Source organism: Grammomys surdaster, unplaced genomic scaffold, assembly GCF_004785775.1.
Source record: "Grammomys surdaster isolate TR1022 unplaced genomic scaffold, NIH_TR_1.0 126906, whole genome shotgun sequence".
NCBI lineage: Eukaryota > Metazoa > Chordata > Mammalia > Rodentia > Muridae > Grammomys > Grammomys surdaster.
The window spans coordinates 213,070-238,236 of record NW_021621692.1 but is presented as its reverse complement, the minus strand read 5'-3'; the positions used below and the strand labels follow the sequence as shown (position 1 = coordinate 238,236).

The 25,167-nt window shown below is 42.3% G+C and overlaps 1 protein-coding gene across 1 annotated transcript in view; it reads right to left on the bottom strand.

The window, feature by feature from the left end:
* Window positions 1-25,167, bottom strand: part of Helz (helicase with zinc finger) — a 121,546-nt gene that overhangs the window by 73,770 nt on the left and 22,609 nt on the right. The window contains exons 3-11 of the mRNA XM_028761283.1: window positions 24,584-24,811; window positions 22,320-22,356; window positions 14,911-15,035; window positions 12,552-12,608; window positions 9,225-9,276; window positions 8,098-8,173; window positions 5,869-6,067; window positions 5,372-5,479; window positions 3,962-4,259 (exon numbers count right to left, since the gene is read on the bottom strand). Coding sequence (XP_028617116.1) covers window positions 3,962-4,259; window positions 5,372-5,479; window positions 5,869-6,067; window positions 8,098-8,173; window positions 9,225-9,276; window positions 12,552-12,608; window positions 14,911-15,035; window positions 22,320-22,356; window positions 24,584-24,793 — 1,162 coding nt within the window. The 5' untranslated portion in view covers window positions 24,794-24,811. The remainder of the gene's footprint in view (window positions 1-3,961; window positions 4,260-5,371; window positions 5,480-5,868; window positions 6,068-8,097; window positions 8,174-9,224; window positions 9,277-12,551; window positions 12,609-14,910; window positions 15,036-22,319; window positions 22,357-24,583; window positions 24,812-25,167) is intronic.

The window sequence follows — 25,167 nt, the reverse complement described above, 5'->3', positions numbered from 1 at the left end:
GATCACCAAAGTAAGTAAGCACTCCTCCATGGCCTCTCCATCAGCTCCTGTCTCCCAGTTTCTGCCCTGTGAGTTCCTACCCTGACTGACTTCAATAATGAACTGTGGATTTGAAGTTTAAGAGAAATTCTTTCCTCCCCCAGACTGCTTTCAGTCATAGTGTTTAACACAGCAAGTGCAACTTCAGATAGAATCTGGACCAGGAGTAGGGGGTATTGCTGTGATAGACTTGACCATGTTTTGACAAGGATTTTGGGCTGGAAAAGGCACTCACTTGGTGCTAATAGCTCATGGACTGTTTTGTGGGACCTTAGAAAACAATGCTGAGAGCAAACCAGTAAACAGTGTCCCTCCCAGTCTTCATATCAGTTCCCATCATCAGCTTCCAGCCTTGAGGTTCCGCCCTTCTTTCCCTGGATGATGAACTACAAGCTGTAATATGAGTTAACCCTTTCTTCCCCCAAGTTGCTTTTAATCATGGTATGTTTTCATAGAACTATAAATCCTAATGAAGACACCAGTAAGTTGCCAATCAAGTGGAAGAGGGAAGCAGTAAAGACAAAGACATCTCCCATTCAAGTTGCACTTTCTCTTCATCACTAAATTTCTTTAGCAAAAATCAAGTGTAATTTATAGTATTTCAAACACAAGACAGAACCCAGACCTGCTTCAGTTCCCAGTCATATTCTCAGACCTGGACCTGGAACCCTTTTTTCATCATTGTCCCAATGAGGTAAAAAAGACCAGACTATGACCCTGCTGCCAGCTAGGCAAGACAATTGATTGTCTTGCTCTCGTGTTTCTGGATGCTGTCCACACAAGCATTCCAGGATGTGAGAGAAAACCCAATACTGCCGCTTTACTTCCAGCAGCTACGAGGGGTGTAGAGAATGCTAGCACCGAGTCCTTCCCTCAAATTCTTTGCTGACAAGAACCCTGTACTAACAGTAAAAAAATAATGAATATGAATATATATGTATATATGCATATATATTAATTTAAGGGGCTGCAAACAAAACAAAGTAGTTAGAAGCACTAACTACTCTTCCAGAGGACTTGGGTCAATTCACAGCACCCACATGACAGCTCATAACCAGTTGTAACTCTAATCCTAAGAATCCAATACCCTCTTCTGGCCTCTGTGGGCACCAGTCATGCATGTGACAGATAGGCATGCAGGCAAAATACTCATACACAAAAATTAAAAGAAAATAATTTTGAAAAAATTTAAATGCCACAGGAAAAGGAATCAAATAATATGCTATGACTGTCTGCTTTTGTTACTCAAGCATCCTGCTAGGATTCACATCATATGGAAACAAATACATCTATACAGTGAAAGACCCTGGAACAAAGGAGGAGTACCATAGTCAATGATATCAACTGTAAGAATAAGAAAACTAAACTGGGTGTAGTGGTGTGCACCTTTAAACCTAGCACACAGGTAGCAGAGTCAGGAGGATCTTTATGAGTGAGTTCCAGGACAGCCAAAGTGACATAGTGAGAATTTGTCAAAGAAGAAGAAAAGGAAAAGGAAGAGGAGGAAGAGGAGGAAAAAGAGGAGAAGGAGGAAGAGGAGAAGATTGGAAAGATGACTCAGCAGTTAAGACCCATCTTCCAAAAAGCCCAGGCTAAGATCCCATACCACACTGGAGAGCTCACAGTTGCCTGTCACTCAGCTCCAAGTAATGTCCTCTTTAGGCCTCTGGAAAGCACCCTCTTACCCACGGCATGTGAGCACATATATACATACATACACACATACATACACACATACACACACACTAATATAATAATAACAATAATAATAATAAAATTGTCAAAGCTAGAATCAGGCTGGCAAGTTTGAGCCCTAGAATCACAGGTAGAAGAAAACTGACTCTTGAAAACTGCTCTCCATGACTGTTCTATGGCACATGTGTGCCCCTCTCCCAATCTGCTGGAGGCAAGTACCTTTACCTGCTGAGCAATCTCACCAGCCTGAAAACAACTCTTGTGAATGGCCACTATGAGCTGAATATGGACCTCTTACTCACCTAAGGAAGGTTTACTATGCCGTTCTCTAAATGCTGCCAGAGATGTTAAGCCATCAAGCCAGAGATGTTAAGACCTCCACCCAGAGTCACAGAGACAGCAGAAAACCAGGATTCCTGGCCAGCTCAGTGTGACATCACCACTGCTCTTCTTCCAGAAGCAAAGTACGCTTACAGAGGTCAAAGCGCCCCTTCCCTTCCCCATCAGACCCAAGTCACCTTAAACCACTGCTCTGAAAACAAACTTCTAAAACAAACTCCATCTGGACACTAGAGAAGAGGGCATTCTCTTTTCTTTCTACAACTTCACCTCCTCCTAATGTAAAACAGTGCAGCTCTGAAGCTCTGTGCGTGCAGTCACACCCCTTCCTCAACAACTGCCCAGAATTCAGCTCTCACAGCACCGAAAATATTTACCATCTAGTCCTTCATAAAAAGATTTGCCGGGCTGGTGAGATGGCTCAGCGGTTAAGAGCACCGACTGCTCTTCCAGAGGTCCTGAGTTCAATTCCCAGCAACCACATGGTGGCTCACAACCATCTGTAATGGGATCCAGTGCCCCCTTATGGGGTGTCTGAAGATAGCAACTGTGCATTCACTCATAAAAAAAAATAAATAAAATAAATCTTTAAAAAAAAAAAAAAAAAAAAGATTTGCCACACCCTATGCTTTTATTTTTATTTTATCTACTGACATGTCTATTTGGCTATGGAAATTAACATTTTTTGTTCCTACAAAGAAAATGACAAAATTACATACAATCAAATAAAACATAAATGGAACCAAATAAGGCAGAAAATGAGATAAAAGGAAGTCCAGGTTATATTAGCAGAAGACATAACCTAACTGCAAAAGCTTGTCACAAATGTAACAGTGAAGGTCAGGCATGGGAAGGCTGAGCCAAGAGACTGGTGAATTTGAGGCCAGCCTGGGCTACTTAGTGAGACCCTGTCCCAGAAAAAAATAATAAATGAATGAATGAATGAACAAATGAGTAAATAAATAAATAAGTAAATAAATAGATAAATAAATGTGTTAACCTCAACTTACAGAGGGAAAAGAGAAAGACAGAACAATTCCACCACCTGGTCCCAACACCTGAACCATGAACATCCTAGTGTCTGCTCATGAGAAGACAACTATTCCAGGTTCTAATGAATGGGTCTCGGTTGTACTCCACATTCTCCACATTCTGGTGAGTTCCAGTCAGCACAGTAGCAAATGTCATATACCTCACTACATAATGTTATTAATGAAATCCATTAATTGTTAAATAAATTAAAGCATCCAGAGCCACAGAAGTATGGGCTAACTGCCCTCTCTGTTGGATACAGGCATCAAATTTAGGTACAGGCAACAATATACAAAGCAAATTAGCTGCAGTGTCAAGCATATGGGTACTTCTGTGCTGAAACCAGGGACACTTCCCAAGCACCAAGCAGATCTGTTGAGCCAGCCTGTCTTCCTTAACAGTAATGAAGGCACACAGGGACAGAAGGCTGATAGTGAGGGCTTTGCTTCAAAGATAATACATTACCATCAGCAGAGCTAGCTGAACACTCAGAAGGAAATGGAAAGACACTGTAGGTATGTACGTCATCACCAGTAGAAAGGCATTCTAGTCAAATAATAAAAAGGTTTGGCTATGCTAAAATCATCTCACTTGAACATGAAATTGCTACATCAAAACAAACCTAATTACCAGCTCATGTAAGTTAAGTTAGGGGCCTCAAGGCAAGATTGGCCTGGCCACTGACTGAAGAGACCAAGGCCCAACCTGACCCATTTTGTGGCCATTACACATCAGTTAACATGGGAATTTTTCTTTTTTATTCTCTACCTATCTGTGGAATATTTAGGGGTCAGTACATATCTTTTAATCTTGCCTTTTAATACATTGTATCAGGGGAAAAAAGTCTAAATATTACCTTCTGTAGAAGCTGCATCAATCATTACTCTTTGCATGAGTACTGGCTCCAATCCAAAGTCGAAAACTATGGTTTGGCGAAAAGTTCCAAATATTTCTGTGTTAAATGCTATCCCGACTTTATACACGTAATGATCTAATCCATTTTGGGCCATCTTTCCTCCTATCCATTCTTGACAGTTCTCGGGGACTTCTTGTGATACCTGGGTAGTACTATCTCCGGCAGATATGGCAATGATACTAAAATGAGGACGATGAGCGTCATAGAGCAACGCTACCCGATACAGCATTCTTGCAGGCTACAAGGAAGTTAAAATAATTCATTGAGTACAAGGGGGTGAAATTCAATTGTAATTGGGCTCTTCAGTGAAAATACTCCTGGAAGGGCCTGCTACACCCCATGTTTCTAAGGTACTATGTTGTACAACAAACTATGCTCACAAGCTATTTAAGAAAAAAGGAAAAAATAAAATAAAAACAAAGACAAAACAGAATGGTTAAAGCAAAGTTTCCAAAATGATATACGCATGGTCTATCAGCAGCCTGGCTGGACCTTCTGTGTTTGTTCATTTTTGCCTGTGGCAAAACCTGCCACCTTAGCTCAATGTCTCAGTGTGCTTACAGAGCCTCACACAGGAAGCCTGCACAGGACAGGTACCCAAGGGAGCACAGGATGGGCTTCAGGGCTAAAGTTAAACATTCTTAGACTCTCCATCTCACAATGCAGATGGTCCCAACAAGAAATAGCACCAAAAAGAACACAAGACTTCTCCAAGCGAACATGCTCACTGAAATGTTAACTCCTCGCATATTAGACAGTACATTGTAGCGTAAGAGGAGAAACACTGCAGACAACGTGTTTGTCTTGAAAATCATGTTCAAGTGAGATGATTTTCTCATATTGAAAACCCTTCTCTTGGGCTGGGGATTCAGCTCAGTAGTAGAACATGTGTTTAGCATGGGCAAGGCCCATGAAACATAAAAGATAAAAATAATAAAGATACAACATACTATTACAGAATTTGTAACTTCATCAAATGAAATACAAAAATAGATTTTTGTTGAAAAAAATCTTAGAACTGCAGGATTATATAATTAAATTATCAAATAGTTTATTGTAAGCCATGAACCCCATCCTATGTTCCAAGTTTAGAAGGTAATATATGTCAGACTTCTTCACCAAGTAATTAAGAAAGTGTCCTACATAGCTAAAGGGATCTTTCTTCAGAGTGGAAAAAAGTTATATTTAATGACTGACATACAGAAACCCACTTTGACATAATGCAGAGTCTACATACAATGTACTTGGAGTGAAACATTTTCAACATTCTCTTAGCAGACATTTAAAGGTCCAATAGTCTTCAAGAAACTGAACAAAACTGATATTCTTTAATTAGCATGAGCGTCATACCTTACAGGTCAGAGCAAAGGTCCATGTCTGGTGGGATTTTTTGGTGTTGACAGTGACCGACAGGTCAGGGCTGTGCTCCACCTGAACTCCCTCTACGCATTCGCTAAGCTGAAAGTAAATGCGATTCCTGTTATGGTCTGAGGTTGGAACCATCAGTAAGAACCCAGCAAAGTAGCAAGTGTCAGCCATGAACACAGACAGCACACTCACTGATCAAGGGATGTCACACACTCCCTCTGGCCATTCTTACAAGAGTGACATGTGATGCAGTTAAACAAAACTGAGAACCAAAACCTCCCTGAATGAAGGTCATTACCGTAGGAGCTGCAAACATCCAGGCAAATGTTTGTTTCTGCCCTGCATCTTAACAATCGGGCCAGCTTTGGTTACAAGACACACGTTCTTAAGTCAATTAAAGAAATATACTATGCTTTAGCACACGAGAAAGCAGAGCCCGCACGCTGTTTAGAGCCAGACCAGAGGTTGTCTGCACTTACCACTTTCTCAGGAGACAGTGAACTCATCCACTTTTCTATCAAGGTCTCCATGTAGCTGCCTGAGAGCTGTTTATTCTCACTTTGCTGCTTAAGTTTTATCAGGCGTGAGGCGTATCTTTTCTGCCATTCTGCTAGTTCTTGCTGGGAATGTGCTGAAGTACACTGGGCACCGTACCTACAGATCCCTTGCTCTAAAAACCTAAGCAGAATGGGAAAGACTTATCATATATTTCGTTCAACAGTTTAAAGATAACTTCCATCTCTGCCTCCTCATTAACAAGACAAACATCTTCTGAGAGGCAGGATTTATCACTGTCAAGTTCCATGAAGGGAGTAGAGTGTGGCAGACCAACATTCATGACAGTCAAAGCGTCAATACACAACCCATAATTAATCATAATTAATTCTGATTTTCAACTTTTCATAATTACCCACTGACTCTGTTCTTAGAAACACGGTGATCTTAAGTACAGTTACATATTGAGATCCCTCTTCCAAAGGAAGACATGCTTCCTTTGTATTCTGTTAGACAGCTCCTTCCAACACAGAATCTTCCTGAAGCAACACTGACATCCAGTGGGCTAGCCGTTCACACAGCCATGATCTGCTTCCCCAAACTGCCTGAAAGACACACTCTACCTTTCCTGTGACCCCTCTACCTTTCCTTAGAATACAATGCTTTTTCTCTTTCTGTATTACTTCACTCAAACTACTAGCTAATGTTAAGCTAATATTAAGTTTCAAATACATTTAAGAATAAAAGTTTTATAGTTAGAATAAAAAATTCATGTAACAGCTACTCAGTTCATTTCAAGGGGTAAGTACAGAAATGCTGACGTCAAAGGACACAGAGCTACCGGCCCCTTCTGAAGTGACCATGAAACACGTGGACCTAGAACAATGCTTCTGGCTGAATTCTTGTTTGCTTAAAAAAAAAAAAATGTGCGAAATAATGTATTTGCCTGTTGTGTATACAAATCTTCATATTACAGGAATGTGTCGTTCTACATTTCTAAATTACCATAAAGAGCACTGGCTGCTTTTCCAAAGGACCCAGACTCAATTGGCAGGCCTGGAATGGCAGCTTACAACTGCCTATAACTCCTGTCCAAGGAGAGAATCCAACACTATCTTTGGTACACTGTGGGAAACAGGCACACACATGGTCCACACACACACATGCAGGGAAAACATTTATACACATAAAAATAAATTTTACAAAACTATTTTCCTCTTTAAAAAGAGGTTCTATTCTTATCTAGACTCTAATTCGCAGGTTTCTTTTCCAAAGGATCATGTTCTCTCTCCAATAACTTGGCACCACCAAGACCTGCAGTGTTTACTATTTCCGTTCCTTATTTCCACTACAAAACCAAGCGGCTGTCCTGACCGTGTCTCATCAGAGCATGTGCCAGACGCTGGTCACTACGCCGCCGCACAGTCCCAGGCAGCAAGGTCTATGTAAAGCCCCACCAGCCACCACTCTCACAAAAGGAACTGAAAAGCCAATCTTTAAAAATGAGGCTTTGATTTAGTGTCTACATTTTTAGAAATAATTAATTAATAATGAATTACATAATTAATTCTGAAAATGCTTCAAATGCAAGGTACTCATAAATTCCATTTATAAGAATTACATGACAGCACTTGTCTTTAAAAAGTTATTAAAATAGTTGAATATGAGTGGTTTTGTGCTCTTTCAGTTTATAGGAACTAATTTCATCTCCAACTACCACATCTAAGTAAATCCCACACTAAAAGGAGGCACGATTCAGTTCAGCAAGCATAGAAGACTTCAGAACAAAGTCTTAACAGGCTCCATGGACACAGCCGCTGTTTAATACCACTGTCTCATGGGTTTGCTGCTGACCTACACGGCTTCTGTTGCAAATAGGAAACAAACCATTTCCCTTGAACATTATCCTTTTTCTTTCTTCACATATTATCTTTGGATTTAAATCACTGTCTTCAAAAAGTGGAGGAGAACTCTCCATCCCTTCACAAAAGCCATGTAATTTGTTTGAAAACAATTCTTTTTCTTTTTTCTTTTTTCTTTTTTTTTTGGTTTTTCTGAGACAGGATTTCTCTGTGTAGCCCTGGCTGTCCTGGAACTCACTCTGTAGACCAGGCTGGCCTCGAACTCAGAAATCCACCTGCCTCTGCCTCCCAAGTGCTGGGATTAACGGCGTGCCCACCACCGCCCGGCTTGAAAACAATTCTTTACATTACCTTTTACACAGGGTGTACTCCTCACTGCTGGTGATCCCCCTGGGTGGCGGGCGGAAATGCCAACCATTACAAGACCCTAGGGAGGAATACAGACACAATCGCATCAAGTGAGGCTACCACGCCATTCCAACATCTTATGCCTAAGAAACACATCTCCCCATGTATCAGCCCAGATGATAAAACACACGGCAAAGGTGCCTCCACCCATCAACTAAGTCCTCTGCTGGCAGAGGCCATTCCCAGCAGCTCAATCAGGTTGGTGATCTGAATCTGCTCTGGCAGAGGGTGGGCTTCCTCCCAGGGTAGTGTCCTCCCTGAGAACTCTGGAGAGAGGCTGGTATGTGTCATTCTCAGGCACAGATGTAGATCTATGAGGAACTCCTCCCGGAATGAAGACTGGCTGTCTGGGAAGGAGGTCGTGTGCACACACTACAAACTCTCCCACTGACACTGACTGAGAAGCACCTTAAGATCTGTTTGGGGCACATCACCTCAGAACACAAATGAAGCTCAAACTGTTATGCATACATAGGAGCTAAGTGCACACATTTCTGAATACAAACGGCTTGATTTCAATGACGTTCCAAATAAGCCCAGGAAAATAAGACCTAGGAGAGAATGGGCAAGCAGCCATTTCCTATTTTCAAAAGGGTGTCCCCCAACCTGTACTCAAGGGTCAAAAAAGATATTCTGCCACACTAAGCTTACAAGTTGTGCTTCAGCCACGACAGGGAAACTACTAACCCTTAATAAATATTCCCTCTAACCCTGAATACAACGATGAAGAAGCAGTTTGAGAAGCCAGTGTGTGTTCTACCCATGGAATGGGAACATCAGGGCAAGCTGGGGGAACTGGCTCACTGTACATACCTGAGATCCAAGCACTCTGAAACAGGCAGGGGGGAAGCATCGGGCTCAAGGCCAGCCTCGGCTACACAGTTACCGGGCAGTTATCTCTCAGTTATCTTAGGAAAAGGTCCCAGAGAAAGATCTGCTTTCTCACCCCTACTTCTTAATGTTTACAGCCCTTCCTACATTTCCAATTAGAGGGATTCAACTTCCCACCAATTCTTCAAAAAAGTAGCAAGGGCTGGACTAAGAGTTGCCTAAGTTATGGTAATACTTACCTTCATCTAAGTCCTCCACATGACATCCAGACAGGACATTGCTCGTTGCTGTCTGCAATTTTTCAAATAAGAGAGATATAAGATTAAAAAAACAAAAACAAAGAACAACACTGACTGGTGCTGGTTTAAATTTGGACATTTTCAACATTAAAAATAAAAAAGGTGGCTGAAGAGATGGCTCAGCTGTAAAGAGCACTTGCTGCTCCTACAGAGAGAGGACCAGGGTTTGACTCTGTGGTCACTGCCAACACATGGTGCACACAAATACATAAAAGTAAAATAAGAATAAAGCAAATATTGAAAATATTAAAAAATAATAAAGAAAAATTTGTCTCTTTAGAAGTTTTTGATAACAATTGTTTGCTTTTTCTGTTTCACCATAGAAGCATGAAAATGAAGTACTTGCCGGACACCCTTCCTGCAATGTAAAAGCAAATTGTTGGCTGAAGAAAAGTCTACATTAAAAAAAAAAAAAAAAAAAAAAAAAAAAAAAGGAAAACTCTAAATTCTGAACTCCCTGAATTGGCACACACTATCATCCATGTGCTGGCCTTACTCTCCAGCCTAACACCTGGAAAACAACCAGCAAGAGGGCTCCTCTCACGCACGCAGGTAACGGTGTGTTAGCAACGGGAGCCTCCCGGACACTTCTTGCCATGTCCTCTGCCATCTGGGACAGGTCTTCCTTCTATAGTGAGTTGTAAGACTGGGGTCTCCTCTCTCTACCTTCCTAAGACAAACAGTTCAAACACATGTACCTTTGATGTCACCTTGGGCTCCACACATTCAGGTCTGGCTGAGCAAGTGCCATACAGCAGATAGCAACCCTGTAGCATCACGCCTGCTGGCTCTCTGCTGCCACTGGGAAGATCTGCCACTAGCAGCACACAGCTGACCTTCAGCATTCCCATCACCCCCACCAGAGCATCTCTCACATGGCAAGCAGACAGAGGGTCACTTATGAGTTCCACAGTATGTCCAAAACAAATTCATCCACCTCACCCCAAATCTGAACCTCTCCAGTATTCATCTCAAGGGAAAGGAGTCTTCCCCTGAAGACATGCTGAAATCTCATCTCCCGACAGTTTTTATTACACTTTCTGCTTTGTATGTGTGTAAGTATATGGACACACATGGCCCAGCAAGAGGGTGAAGGTCAGAGCCCAGTTCGCAAGAATCAGTTCTCCTTCTACCATGTGGGTCCCAGGAATTGAACTCACATCAAAGCAAGTGTCTACCTGCTGAGCCAACTGGCCAGCCTCAGGCTGGCATCTTAAAAGTCATCCTAAACTCCTCTAGCCTGAGCATTTTCCAGTTTGCCCAAGCATATCTAGAATACCTTTCCATCTGTCACACTGTCCTCCCAATTGGGTACTTGCCAGTATCACCTATATCAAGTCTCCTCCGGTCTTCCTCATCTGTCCCAGCCCTAACACTCTGACCCCCACAGTTTCCCCGGGGTATTATCCAATCCCTCCTCTTCCTGCTTGGGTTCAGTCACTGTGCTAACTAACCATGGTCTGTCCTGGGTGCACTTGACCTACCTGCTTCTCCAATTGGCCCAGCAGGCTTCTTGTTAGCCATACCTTGGCCTTTCAAACTCAAAAGGAGGAAACCTCATGTTAATATGAAATTTGGAATGTCTTATACCACAGAAAGGAAGGTGTCAACACTAACTGAATATATCTAAAATAACACTGTCGCCATCACTGTCATACTGAACTTTGCAGATGGGGTTGGATCAAATCACCAGTTTCTACAGACATGTCTGCCATTATGAGGCTCCTAATGAGTGTGTTTCTAAAGGATAATACAGCCGTTGGTCAAGTGGGTTGAATATCATGAGTGTATGAAAACAAATAAACCAGGAGAAATTACTTATGCCATAAGCACTCTAGAATTCACACAAGATCCACTGAAAGATCACTCCTAAGTTCTAAGATCGAGGGCTACACAGCATGAATACAGAAATAATATCTGAACTAGAGGGACAGCTCCAGCCATGCTAACAAGGAGGAGATCTCATGGCACCTCAACTCTAGACAAAGACCTAACTACAGACAACTGAGGAGTGCCAGGAGGGAGAGAATTAGCCTTCCCTAAGGGAGAGCCCACAAACTGGTTACCCAACACCTGAAATCATATACACACAATTAACAGAAACAGAAAATAAAAATATAGGCCATAAATTGAAAAGAGAGCAAGGGCAAGTACTTAGAACAAGTTGAAAGAAGGAAAGGGAAAGGAGAAAATGATATATTTGTAACTTCAAAAATAAATGGTCCAAAACATATAAATACTTAAAATGAGAAATCAAAATAAAAACCTTTCTATCTGCCTAGATGAGCTGTGCATCCCTACACGCACTGCGGCCCTGGTCGAGCAGTGCATCCCTACACGCACTGCGGCCCTGGTCGAGCAGTGCATCCTTACACACACTGCAGCCCTGGTCGAGCAGTGCATCCTTACACGCACTGCGGCCCTGGCCGAGCAGTGCATCCTTACACGCACTGCAGCCTTGGTCGAGCAGTGCATCCTTACACGCACTGAAGCCCTGGCCAAGCAGTGCATCCTTACACGCACTGCGGCCCTGGTCCAGTATCTTCTTTTTGGGGACCATAAATAACTGATAAGAATAACAGGGATGGGAGGAGGAGGGATGAGACTCCATGTATAAAGAGCTTGCCATGCAAATGGGAAGGCTCCCAGAACCCAGAGTGCAGATTCCCAGAACCCATGTAAAAGCCCAGGGAAACACAGTGACCTCCCATAATCCCAGCACTGAGGAGGCAGAAAAAGGGATCCCAGAGACATCTGGCTAGCTGACCAGCCAGAACTGGCATGCTATAGGTCCAGTGAGAGACCTTTCCTCAATAAATAGAGAATAATCAAAGAAGATATCCAACATCAACCTGAGGCCTACACATGAATGTGCACATGTAAACACATCCACACACCCATGGGTTGCCCACACATATGAATACACATACAAACCACATACATATAGACATGAGAATAAGGAAGACAAGAAGGAGGGCGAGGAGGAAGAAGAAGGAAGAAGATGAGGAAGAGGAGAATGAGGATAGAAGGAGGAGGAAGAAAAGGAGGAGGAGAAAATTACAGTCAGAACAAAAGACCTGGGATGCAGAGGAGACCTGAAGAACCGTGTTCTGAGGGTGAGACCAAACCCAGTTGTACAGAAGGTCCTCTTTTCACCTTGTATATTGGCTGACAGCACCAACAATGTTCAAAATGCTAACACACATTGAATGCTCACTGACTCAACTGGGTTTGATGGGCCCAAAGAGATCCCTGAAATGGACTCACCTCTGTTTCTGTGAGAAGCATCTTGAGTCTTGTCAAATCTTTCGTTGCCATCCCATTCTGCAAGGGTGAAGTGAAGACAGGAAACTCTCAATGCGCCAGCCTTACTGTCACAGCTCAGCTCAGCTGTAGTCACCACAGCTCTCCTGCCCCCTTCCTCCACACTGCCACTGTCACTAAGAAGCTGCACACAGCTGGGGAAAGGGAAAGGCCTAACAGGAACAAAGGCTGGGCTGTTTCTCCTGCTAAGTACACACTCTGCACTCCCTGATGCACCAGAGTAAAATAATCTCCGCACTCAGAAGACAGAGGCAGGCAGCTCTCGGAGTTTGAGGCCAGCCTGGTCTACACAGTGAGTTTAAGCCAGCTAGAGTTACATAAATGAGACCCCCGTCTCAAAAAATATTTTTTAAAGTTCCATAAAATGGTTGCCAAAACATTAGAAAAGCAAACCTAAAACTATCCCTCTCCATCAGTGCTAATGGTTTGTTTGTTTGTATATGTGAAATGCTGAACTCAGTGGTTATCCACCAGTCAGAAAAACCAGAGAACCAGTATAGTGCTGGTTCCACTCATTTTTTTAAATTTCTGATATTCAAATTTCAGAAAATTTGAAAATTAAAAGCAAGTTACTTTTCACTTGTTTTAAATTTAAAAATGCAACAGGTAAACAGTAAAATAATTAACTTATAAAGAAAAACACCGGGGCTGGAGAGATGGCTCAGTGGTTAAGAGCATGAACTGCTCTTCCAGAGGTCCTGAGTTCAATTCCCAGCAACCACATGGTGGCTAACAACCATCTGTAATGGGATCTGATGCCCTCTTCTGGTGTGTCTGAAGACAGTGACAATGTACTCATATACATAAAATAAATAAAAATTAAAAAAAAAAAAAAAAAGAAAAACACCTTTTAAGGGTGAGCTCGCCTGAAACTGCTGTTCTTGAAAGGTCAGGGAGGACCCAAGCCTGATGCCAGCCTTGGCTATATATATCCAGAGACACTGTCTCAGAAAGCAGATAGGTAGGTGACTTGCAACTGTGATCCCAGCACTCATCAGCATAAGGCTAAATGAGACCCTGCTTCAAGAAGGGAAGAGTACACAACTGCATCTTGACAGCTCTTTAGACCTAGCTATACTGCTTTGTTGTGCTCACATGTGTAAATCTTGTGAAATCAAATTACGGAAGTAGTTCAGTACATGGGAATTCCTTCCAAGTTCACTCACCCCTAGGTCAGTAATATTACACTTCATAACACACTAAATACTTTCTATGGTCACCAGCCGTGTGTCTTGGTTTTCAAAATCCCTACTGACTTAAAGCATAATTGATATAGTTTCCACTTCCTGGTAACTATACACTTTCTTCTTTATCTGCTTTCATTTTGATGCCTGAAAATACCAGGAAACTTGTAGCAGCTACCAACTAGTGGGAAAAGTTCTTCCAAATTCCTATAAATTACCAACTCTATGAAGCTGCAAAAAGGAGGACTTCATTATAGCAAAAAAAAAAAAACAAAAACAAAACAAAACAAAAAACTAGAAAACAACCCCTAGAAAATTTATGTATTTAACAAAAAAATCAAGTCTAAATACAACTAGATAGTTCCACAAAAAAAAAAAAAAAACATAGTAACATATATACATTTTCAGATTCTAAAGTAATTATTACTCAGTTTAAGCATATTTAGACACGTTATAAAGTAAAGAGTTGAAGCTATGAATGCTGGCTAGGTATAGTGGCAGACATTCTCAACACTAGGAAGGCTGAAGCAAGAGGACTTGTGAGTTCAAGGCCAGCCTGAGTCATAATGAGACCAAGTCTCAAAAAAAATGAAAACTAAGAACCCAGGTGTGGTGGCTCACATATGCAATCCCAACATTCTTATGGCTGAAGCAGTAGGATCACTCTGAGCTTGAGGCCAGCCTGGCTACATATTAAGATCTAGTCTCAAAAACACAAGACCAACAACAAGAACTCTGTAAGAAATAAACAAATATCAACATTTTAAAACCCAAAGATGGTTTCAGACTCTGCTCAACATACCTTTTAAGAAAACCATTTGGACCTGTGGTAGTGGTGGGACATTATTTTAATCCCAGTACTCAGGAGGCAGAGGCAAGTGGATCTGTGTGAGTTCAAAACCAGCCTGGTCTACAGAGTGAGTTCCAAGACAGTTGGGGCTACATAAAGAAACCTTGTCTCAAAAAACCAAAACTCCTGGGATTTTCATTAACTTAGACATCTGACAAAACTCCACTGTCCAGTAAATAAACACTCTGTTCCTCCTACTCTGCTGAGGAGTTGGACGTGAACATTTGCAAGCTCATGAGCCCACTCAAACCCATGCTCATCAACATACCAGAGACTCCCCTGACAGTGACTTGGCGAGGATGGAGGACACAGGCTGGAGCTTTCCTTTCAGCTGCATGCAGCACAGCACTGCCCGGAAGGCACTCTCTCCCTTGGCCAGTCCTTCCCCCAGCACTGCCAAGGAAGAAACACATCATTAGCCACAGGGCACTCAGACAATTTTCTTGCTTACAATAGAAAACCATCCTAAGTGTGGCTTTGTACATGCTAAGAGCAATTCCAAACAGAAGAAAAAAGCAGTAGGTCCTTTCTAAGTCACGCATGCAAGGACAAGAAGGAGCGTGACAAAGAATGGCTGAACCCTACCTATAGCTTCTGCCATCAAAACCTAGGGAGATGTCCTCTAAAAAGTTCTCCAGTGGGCAGCTAAGTAAAAACTTGTCAGGTTCTGTGCCCAGCAGGAGAACCACACCAGCGCTCAATTGTGGACCTCAGAGAGTAGAGAGGATCTTCAATACATCCCAGGCAGAGACAAGACAAATGTTTCAGGTGATATGCCAGCTACCTTGATGACTACATATTATATACATGCCTCAGAATACCACACACACACATGGGTGAAATAATTGCCATTTAAACAGAAAGAAAACAAGTAGTTGTTTTTAAAAAGGCTCTAGTAGGGGATGACAGTGCACATCTATATTCAGTTAAGCAAGAGGCTGAGGAGGGAGGATAACTGAAGCCACCTGATTCTAGAAAAGACAATACAGAGACCATTTCGGATAGTGCGTGCTACGTAATTTCAATGACCTTAGTAGGATCTATTGGACCCCTTAGTAGAAGAGAATCAGCTCCCAGAAGTTTCTCTATGACCTCCACATGTGCAGCTTCATAGACACACGCACATGTGCCCACAATATATATACAATAATATTTTTAATCAAGTTATTTTCCAAAAAAAATATTATTTAATATATTACGATAAATTAGGGCTTTTCAAACTGCAGATTCATTAGGTGACTAAACCCTGTCCTAGGGTTTAGTCTAGGGAATGTCTTCTTTAAAAGATGGCTGAAGAAGTAGCCCAATGAATAAGAGCAAAGCTTGGGAAAACAAGAGGAACTGAGTTTGGATCCCCAGCACCCACATAAAAGCCAGTTAAGGCCACGCATGCCAGTAACCCTGATGCTGAGGAAGAAGAAAGCAAAATCCCAGGACTTCTGCAGCAGGCCAGACTAGCCAAACAGCAAGGTTCAGTCCAGGGAGCTGGCTAAGCAAATGAAACTCTTTGTTTGCTACTCGTGCAGAGGACCCAAATTTGGTTCCCAACACTTGGTCAGGCAAGCAGATAACTGCCTTTAACTGGAGACCCAGGGGGTCTAGCATCTCAGGCCTCCATGACATGCATGAGATCAGCATTCAAGTAACATACCCACATATAGGCACATAAACATTGTGGTGACCTGAGTAAGAGTGGCCCCATAGGCTCATAGATTTGAATGCTTGGTCACTAGAAGTGGCACTATTTGAAAGATTAGGAAGTACTGGAGGAAGCATGCCACTGGGGATGGGCTTCGAGGTTTCAAAAACCCATGCCTAGCAAAGAATCTCTCTCTGAGCCAGCAAATCAGGATGCAGCTCTCGGCTACTTCTCCAGTACTATTTCTGTCTGTGTGCCACCGCATCTCCCCATGACGATAATGAACTCTAACCTCTGAAACTGTAAGCAAGCCCTCAATTAAATGCTTTCTTTTCTAAGAGGAGCCTTGGTCATGATGTCTCTTCACAGCAATAGAACACTGACCAAGACATACATAACTGAAGATAACAAAATACAAAAAAAAAAAAAAAAGAGCCTCCAGCTTTTTATTTCTAGACTAAAGCAGTGCTTTTCTTTCTCTGTGTTCTTTTCCTGGTTTTTCAGCATGTAAAGCCCTGAAGTAGAGACACATAACAGATGTGGATCCAGACAGCAGCATGGCTTCCCACCACAAAGTCTCACATCAAAGCCACAGTCCTGCTCACAATTGCCTGTGTGCCTTAAACAAGCTGACTCATCACACACAGCCCGTTTCCACAGCTATAAAACTGAGAAGACAACGGGATTAAATAAAACAATGCACTTCAGAGGGCCTGACCTGAGATGGTGTGATTAAACACTATTATCCTAGCAACTAAATATTTGTCCAACAAAGCCTTTTAATTAATGTAAAAACTACAGATTCTCCTTGACTTACAGTGTTGTCCCTGCCTGATAAACTCAGTGCAAATTGCAAATAATGTAAACCAAAGTGCATTTAACTTTTCTCCACTCTGGTAAATTGCCCGTGCTTCTGTGCGCTCTAATGAAACTCACTGAGTCAACCGAAAGGGAAGAGGACATGGCAGGAGCGTGGAAGGGAACTAGTCAGTCAGATGGAAAGGATCAGCTACGTGGGAGAAGACAGAGGACGACGGGGATAATACGATCAGAATACATCAGGTACGTATGTGAAGATGCCATAATGAAACCCATTACTGTGTGTAATTAATTTATGTTAAGAAAACACTTTTTCTGAAGTACATTTAAAAGCTGGAGAGATGGCTCAGAGGTCACTAGCACACACTGCTTGTCCGAGGCACCTGAGTTCGGTTACCAGCCCTGTCAGGCAGCTTACCACCTCCTGAAGCTCCAGTTCCAGGGGGTTTGACACCCCCTTCCAGGTTCAGCCAACACCTGCACTCAACTCATAGACCCACATAGACACATACATATACACATTAATTAAAAATAAGGTTACTATTTTTAAGTGCTTTTAAGGGCTGGGAATACAGCTCAGCTTAAAAATGTCTGCCTAACGACACAACCCTGAAGAGATAGTCTGCCACCACAACCAAAAAATAAAATAAAATAAAGCCCCAATTTTCCCAAATACCCCAACTAGCAACACTAGCAACATAATACACTTGCTGCAAGGGACTGGTTGTTTGGCCTCTTGATCCTGGAGCTAACTGGGACCTGTAACTCACTGTAGCTAGCTGCCCAGTATGATTAGAGAGCATCAGATCACACTTCAGAAGCCCTGAAAAAGGGCAAAATTCAAAGCAGAGCTTCGACTAGATACTTCCTGCTCCTCTGCCACCATAGCACCGACATACCATAAACTGACGATTTTAACTCCAGGATTGTATCTAATCTAAATTCTTCTGAGAAGAAAGGTCGTTAAAGATGTCAACACCTCCCCTAGGAAAAGCACCCAAGGCTCATTCACTCAGTAACCTGAATGTTTGTGAAATTTCCTGGGCCAGCCACCTACCGGGTTGCAACCATCACGTGCTTCACAGGACAAGTGTCATGTGAACTTGTGATGGTGATTTTTTAGCTTGACAAAACTCTTGGCTAGGGTTTCAGAACTGTACAAACTGATGATGTTTATAATAATCAGGATTCGTCTAAAATATCACAAATCATTAATTCATTCAATTTGTTAGTATACAAAGTCTGAAGGAGCTAGCAAGGTGACTCAGTGGATAAAAGTACTTGATGCCAAACCTGGTGATGTGAGCTCCATCCTTAAAACTCACATGTTGGAAGAACAAGCCCTACTAAGTTGTCCTCTGGCAGGCCCTACCACAGACGGTAGCACCCATATACCCACATGTACATGCACACACACACACACACACACGAATAAACAAACACATTTAACACAATTCTAAGCTTCCTGTATAATGAAAATTTCACAAGCATTAGAAACATTTCATTATGTGTTCCTACCCTGTTTTACATTCAAATAACGAAAACTGATTTCACCACATCACTTAACTAGTGGTGACCAGCTTCACAGCCGGAATCCAACAGCACCCTGTGTCTGTTTCTAAAAGCCATGAGCTTAAGTCCACGTATTTTGTTTTCTAAACGTCTCATTTGTTAACTGAGACATAGTACATACCCATCTTTATGAAGAACTGACAGCTATATTATAAAGTTAAATTCCACTTCAAGACTTTACAACTCTTTGAGTTTCAATTAAACAAGTCAGCTATAAAAATATCTTAAGAGCAACCAAGTAAATCAGATTATGGACTGGGTCTCTCTCACATAATATTTTTAAAAACCACTGTCTATTTTATTAGATTAAAATATTGTGGCAGGCAGCGGTGTCGCACGCCTTTAATCCCAGCACTTGGGAGGCAGAGGCAGGTGGATTTCTGAGTTCGAGGCCAGCCTGGTCTACAGAGTGAGTTCCAGGACAGCCAGGACTATACAGAAAAACCCTGTCTCAAAAAACCAGAACAAAAAAAAAAAAAAGAAAAGCCAATATATATATATGTATGTGCATACACACACATATGTATATGTATATGTATATGCATATGTATATGTATATAGTGTTTATGCAGCAATGGCCTCTGTGTTTTAGAGATACATACTGAAACATTTAGAGGTTGTTATCTCCCTATCTATAGGCAGGAAGATGGCTCAACAGGTAAAGGTGCTTGCAGCTGAGCCTGATGGCTTGACCTCACTCGTTGCTCACATACCACATGACAGAATGACAGAAAGAACACTATACACGTCCTCCAGATGCCAGCTACTAACAAACTGTGTCCCTACCCCTCCAGAAAACCATTCTAGAGCTCCTGTGGGATCAAAATAGACTTCCATAAGAACATATGGATGGAGAGCAGAAACCCATGGCAACTGAGAAGGCCCTGACACCACATATGCCAAATCAGTACCTTCTGAGGGTCATCAAGTTCCTCTAAAAAGAGAACACACACATTAGCAACAATAAAGGCCATGAATGAGGACAGTTTGCTAAGAATGAAACCAATTTTAAAGAGACCCTTCCACACACAGTATGGAAAGTATTTACCTACAAGGTGCACTACACTAACAACTTCACAGAGCTTACTAATTCCCAATGCTCTTGAAATTGCACTAGAACTGCTGATGGCTTCAAACTCCCTAGATCTTAAATAAAATAAATTATAATAAGCTTTTAATTTTATATGTATACATATATGTATACATAGGAATTATTTAAGAAGGGACAGGCATAGTGACACACATCTAATCCCAGCACTCAGATCTCCGTGAGTTCCAGACTAGCCTAGTCTGGAAGGTCCAGGCCAGCCAGAGATTAACGAGAGAGAGAGAGAGAGAGAGAGAGAGAGAGAGAGAGAATATGAATTGCTTTTTGATTTAGTGATATTCTGTGGTGTTTCAAGAAAGTAGGAATTAAATATGAAGGTCACTGACACCTGATTCTTGGCAATGGCATTCAATACAACGTAATGTATCAAAATCAATGTAGTTTGGCTAATGAGCTGTTTACTTTTAAAATGACACATACATACATCATACATACATCATACATACATACATACACACACACACACACAAGTTACAAAAAAAGGCAAAGTGACCCCACAATAGAAGAATGAGCATCTTGTGAAATGAGGCACTCATCTGTTTTTAAATGTGTGTAATTTTAAAATGCTAAGTAGCAGGGCAGGCCTGCTCTACATGGTGAGTCCTAGGGGAGCCAGAGCTATGTAGAGAGACGCTGTCTTTATATTCAAATAAGAAAAAAAACTAAAACACAAAACAAAAACAAAAAAACAGCAAAAACAAAATTTCCCCTCACCAACATTTACTCTTCCATGACTTCACAAATCCCATCTTCTCCTGTGCACATTCCCAAATGAGAAGACTGTATCAACTTCTCAAGAACTCAGGAAAGTGAAAGTTAAACAGACAGGACCAGTTCTTATACCTGAGATAGGAGAAGTTTCAAAACTTCGGGTTTTTGGCATCAGGAGTGCCAGGAACTTTCGCACATATTGCAGAGGGCAAGAACATATCACACTACATGCTGATAAAGACACCACCAGTACAGTTATCCCAGAAGGCCGACGTCAGGAACAGACATAAACAATGGCAACAATAAGCAAGAATGTGTTTATTATCAGGTGGTTTGTAGAGACAAAGGACAAACTGGAACCTGCTGGGGGCTCATCAGTTTGGGAATGACAACTGTGTCACAGGACACAAGGGAATGCACACCATGACCTGCAGGCACTGCATTAACACTGACTTGGAAAGACAGTCATGCTACAGCCTAGTAAGCAACACTGTATTAAACATGCTCAAGTTTTGTTGTTTCTTAAGGTTTTTAAATTTATTTTATTTTATGTGTTGATGTTTTGTCTCCGTGTATCTATATGGACCATGCTTGTGCCTGGTGGCCATAAACATCAGAACAGGGTGATGGATCCCCTAGGACTAATTTCAGAAGTTTGTGAGCCACCACGTGTGGAACCTGGATCCTCTGCAAGAGCAACAAGTGTTCTCTTAACCACTAAGCCATCTCTCCAGCCCCACTTTACAATTATTTGCTAAAGGGAAAGAAGACAATCTAAGCATCTGTGGTTCTCAGTACAGTAAAAGGCAGGCTTACTAAGCACATGTCTCCAGGTGAGACCGATGTCACACTTCTCTATTTGGCATTGTATCTACTTAGTGTTTTTTTAGAAATGTCCAAGGATGACAGGAATATCTCTAATTCTAATTTAAGTCCCAAACTACTGTAATTCTATTGCAAGGTTCACAGAGAGGCCACTGACCATTAATGACTAATGTGTAAAATATGCCCTCATGTACCACAGAAGTATGTAGCATGACTTGGTAAGGTGTAAAATAAATATTTAAATCTTTTTTAACGTTTTGAGACAAAGAAATAAGGAGACAAAAAACAAAACAAACAAACAAACGAAAAAAACCAAAACAAAAAACCTATTATGTCAAATACCTCAGCCTGAACCCCAGTTCTGGATAAATGAAACATGACTTACATTATCCAAGCCACTGAGCTGTATGAACAGCCCAGCATGAGAGCGTGGGAAGGCACACTGAACCCTTCACCCTTAGAATCCTGGACACTCTACTGAGATGCAGCAACAGCCAGGAAAAGGATTTCCACACAATGAGCACTCAGAGAATGTGGATCTTATTGGTCTCAACTTCCAGCCACAAGAAAACAGGAAAGAGAACTCCAAAACATTCCAGTCATACTACTAAGAAACATACCCTGACTCATTTAAAAGAAAGGACAGATATTTTCAATATATTAAGTTTAGCATTTTTATCGACATGTGATGCATTTCTTAAACATGGGACTTACAGAGTATAACCGTCCAGACTTTAAAGGACTCACTGTAAATGCTCCTTGAGGGAGCGAAGGGGCACGTGGGACAAGAATGTCAACAGCCATGCTCCCATGCTCACCTGCTATATGCCTGTCACAGCAGGAAAGACATCAACCCAATCCTTCTCTGGGTGGGACAGTAAGATGGGACTTTTTATATTACAATTGGCAGATGAAAATTTTTTTTAAAAAGTCAAACCTTTGTTCACTTTAATAATTTTTATAAATCTTCAAATCAGAAAAGGGTCCCGTTTTTTAAACATACCATGCTTACAATCTTCATCAGCTTGCCCGTAGTTTTTCTACAAAAAGAAAAGACACAAGGTAAGTCGACATGCTTCAAAGGCTGTTTTTAAGACCCGGCAGCACTTCTCGGAGGAGAACCGCGAATGGCTGTCAGTTGACTCACAGGATGGCTCGCCCCCTGCTCTCCGAGGCTCACCTCCTCCACACCACAGTGCACTCGCCCTGCGCCCACTCCCACAGCATTCTCACCACCTCCAGCTTCTGAGTTAGCCACAACCTCCTCCCTCACCTCCTCTCTCCCTGCCAACAGCTTGACTGAGAATTCCCACTGTCGCAGGCTGTGTCTACCTCCTTCCCAGCAGTCTCTCCTCCTCACACCTATTCCTTTCTAAACCAACCAACAATGCACCTCCATGTTTTTCTACTCTACCACACCTTTTCATGGTTCCTTTCCACTCCTAAACAAACATGCTATTATTTTTCCCAACTTAAAAACATTCTGCCTGAGCCAGGGGTGGTAGTGCACACCTTTAGTCCCAGCAAGTAGAGACAGGCAGTTCGAAGTTAGCCTGGTCTACAGAGCAAATCCCAAAACAGCCAGGGATACACAGAGAAACCCTAGACCCTGTCTTGCAAGGGGAAGGAGGATCTTAACAGAGATGACTCTGTGGTTAAGAGCACTGGCTGCTCTTCCAGAAGACCTAGGTTCAATTCCCAGCACCCACACGGTCTGTAACTCTAGTTCCCCAAGAACTATCAGAACTATCAGTTCTAGATCTCATACCCTCACACAAATTAAAAATGCAGACAAAACACCAATACACATAAGGTAAAAATAACTATGATTTTAAAAAATAAAATTAAAATTTAAAAAAAACTAAAATTGTAACTTCCACTTTTCCACTGGCTCCTTTCTTTGGCTTAACTCTGGTGCTTTTGACAGACTTCTCTGCAAGCTTGCAAACCTTCACTCCAGAGGCATAAGCAGGAGGATCACCCAGCTCCAGGAAACCCCATTCTTCTAAGTGCTCAGTTAGAAAAACTCAGGTTAAGTGACTTCACATGACAGAGCCCCTATTCCCTGCACTTGGTGTCAGGAAATCTGTCCCTACACAGAACAGGCTGCACTGCCATTTATAAACTGAACACTGAGTCTCAGTCATCTCGGCCCTGGGTCATCCCAACAGTCCCCAATGGTCCCCTTGCATCCATTCCTATCCCTTTATAGTTTGTTTCTTCTTTTAGACAGGGTCTTTCTACATAGTCTTAGCTGTCCTGGAATTCACTATGTAAAGGGAGCTGCCCTTGAACTCAGAGGTCCTCCTGCCTCTGACTCCCAAGTGCTGAGAGTACGCAGCGTGTACCACCACTACCTGGCTTTTTTTTTTTTTAATAGTCTGTTTTGAAAACTAGTCTAAGGATTCCTGGTGAATCAAATCCCACCCCCACTCTGCCCCAGCTGCTGTAGCAGCCCCCAATCACTCCTGTGAATGACTCAGAAGGCCTGACAGACTGCACTGCCCTACCCTTCCCCTCTCCCCTCACTCACTCTACCTGACTCACAGGGGCCCAGCTACTGTTCAAATCTGAATGCCTCTGCCTCAGGGTCCTTGCACTGTCTGCCTGTTCCCTTTCCTCGAGATCCCCACACACTCACCCTCGTTTCCCCTTCCTATCACCCTCTCAGTGACTGGCCCTGAGCAGCCTGGGTAAATGCCATCTCACGGCTGCTCCCTGGTTCCTGGGCCCTCTCCTTTCAGCATACTGTCAACCTAGTGTACACCCACCTGCAACAGCCAGTGCTTCTATCTGTTCCCCTACTAGACTGTGACAGGAAAAAGGCCTCTCTCTCTCACCAGTGTACGTGTGGAGTTCCCAGAACAGTGTCTATCAGACAGATGCACGATAAACACATATTGAATAAGCACCATAACACAATTTGTAAATTTTTTTTGTTTTGGTTTGGTTTGTTTTGGTTTTGGTTTTGGTTTTTTCGAGACAGGGTTTCTCTGTGTAGCCCTGGCTGTCCTGGAACTCACTCTGTAGACCAGGCTGGCCTCAAACTAAGAAATCTGCCTGCCTCTGCCTCCCAAGTGCTGGGATTAAAGGCCTTTAAGTTTTAAGATATAGTTGTTTGCCATTGAGAATGTCCAGCAATCACCAGATTTCCCTTGTATCTTTTCAGGCCCAAGCTAGCTCATTTGTACAGAAGGTGTCTCCATGGTCCTTGTAATCACTGGTCCACCAACAGCTTGTCACTGGTTACCAATAGCATTCACTCACCAACTGCAAGAATGAGGCAATTCTGTAAAGGAGACTCTCGATTCTGATGCGCTCAATCTCCACAGGGCACGGCCCTGTGAAGTCCGCCATGGAGTACTGGCCAAGAGAAAGCAGGGCGTCTGTGCAGTGCTGGAGGGCCATGTCATAGTCCTGCCTCTGCAGTGACGCACACGCTTGTTCACATGACTTTTCAGCTCTTCTGTCTTCCATGACTCAGGGACAAAAATCCTAAACATGAGAACGAATGATGTGACTTAAAGACTCAGCAAAGGGCTACAGAGATGGCTCAGCAATTACGAGCATTTGCTGCTCTTGTAGAGAACCCAGATTCAACTCTAATACCAGTTCCAGAGGCCCTGACGACTTCTTTAGGAACCTGCATGCATGGAGTACACATGCATGGAGTACACAGACATGGAGTACACAGACATGGAGTACACAGACATGGGAAGCACACAGAGGCAAAAAATGTTTTCAGATAATGAAAGATCTTAAGAATATTTGTTTTAAAAAAATGAGACAAAGATTTAGGAGTGCTTATAAACTCTATCCCTAGTCCCAGCCCCAGCAGCTGACTACCCAAT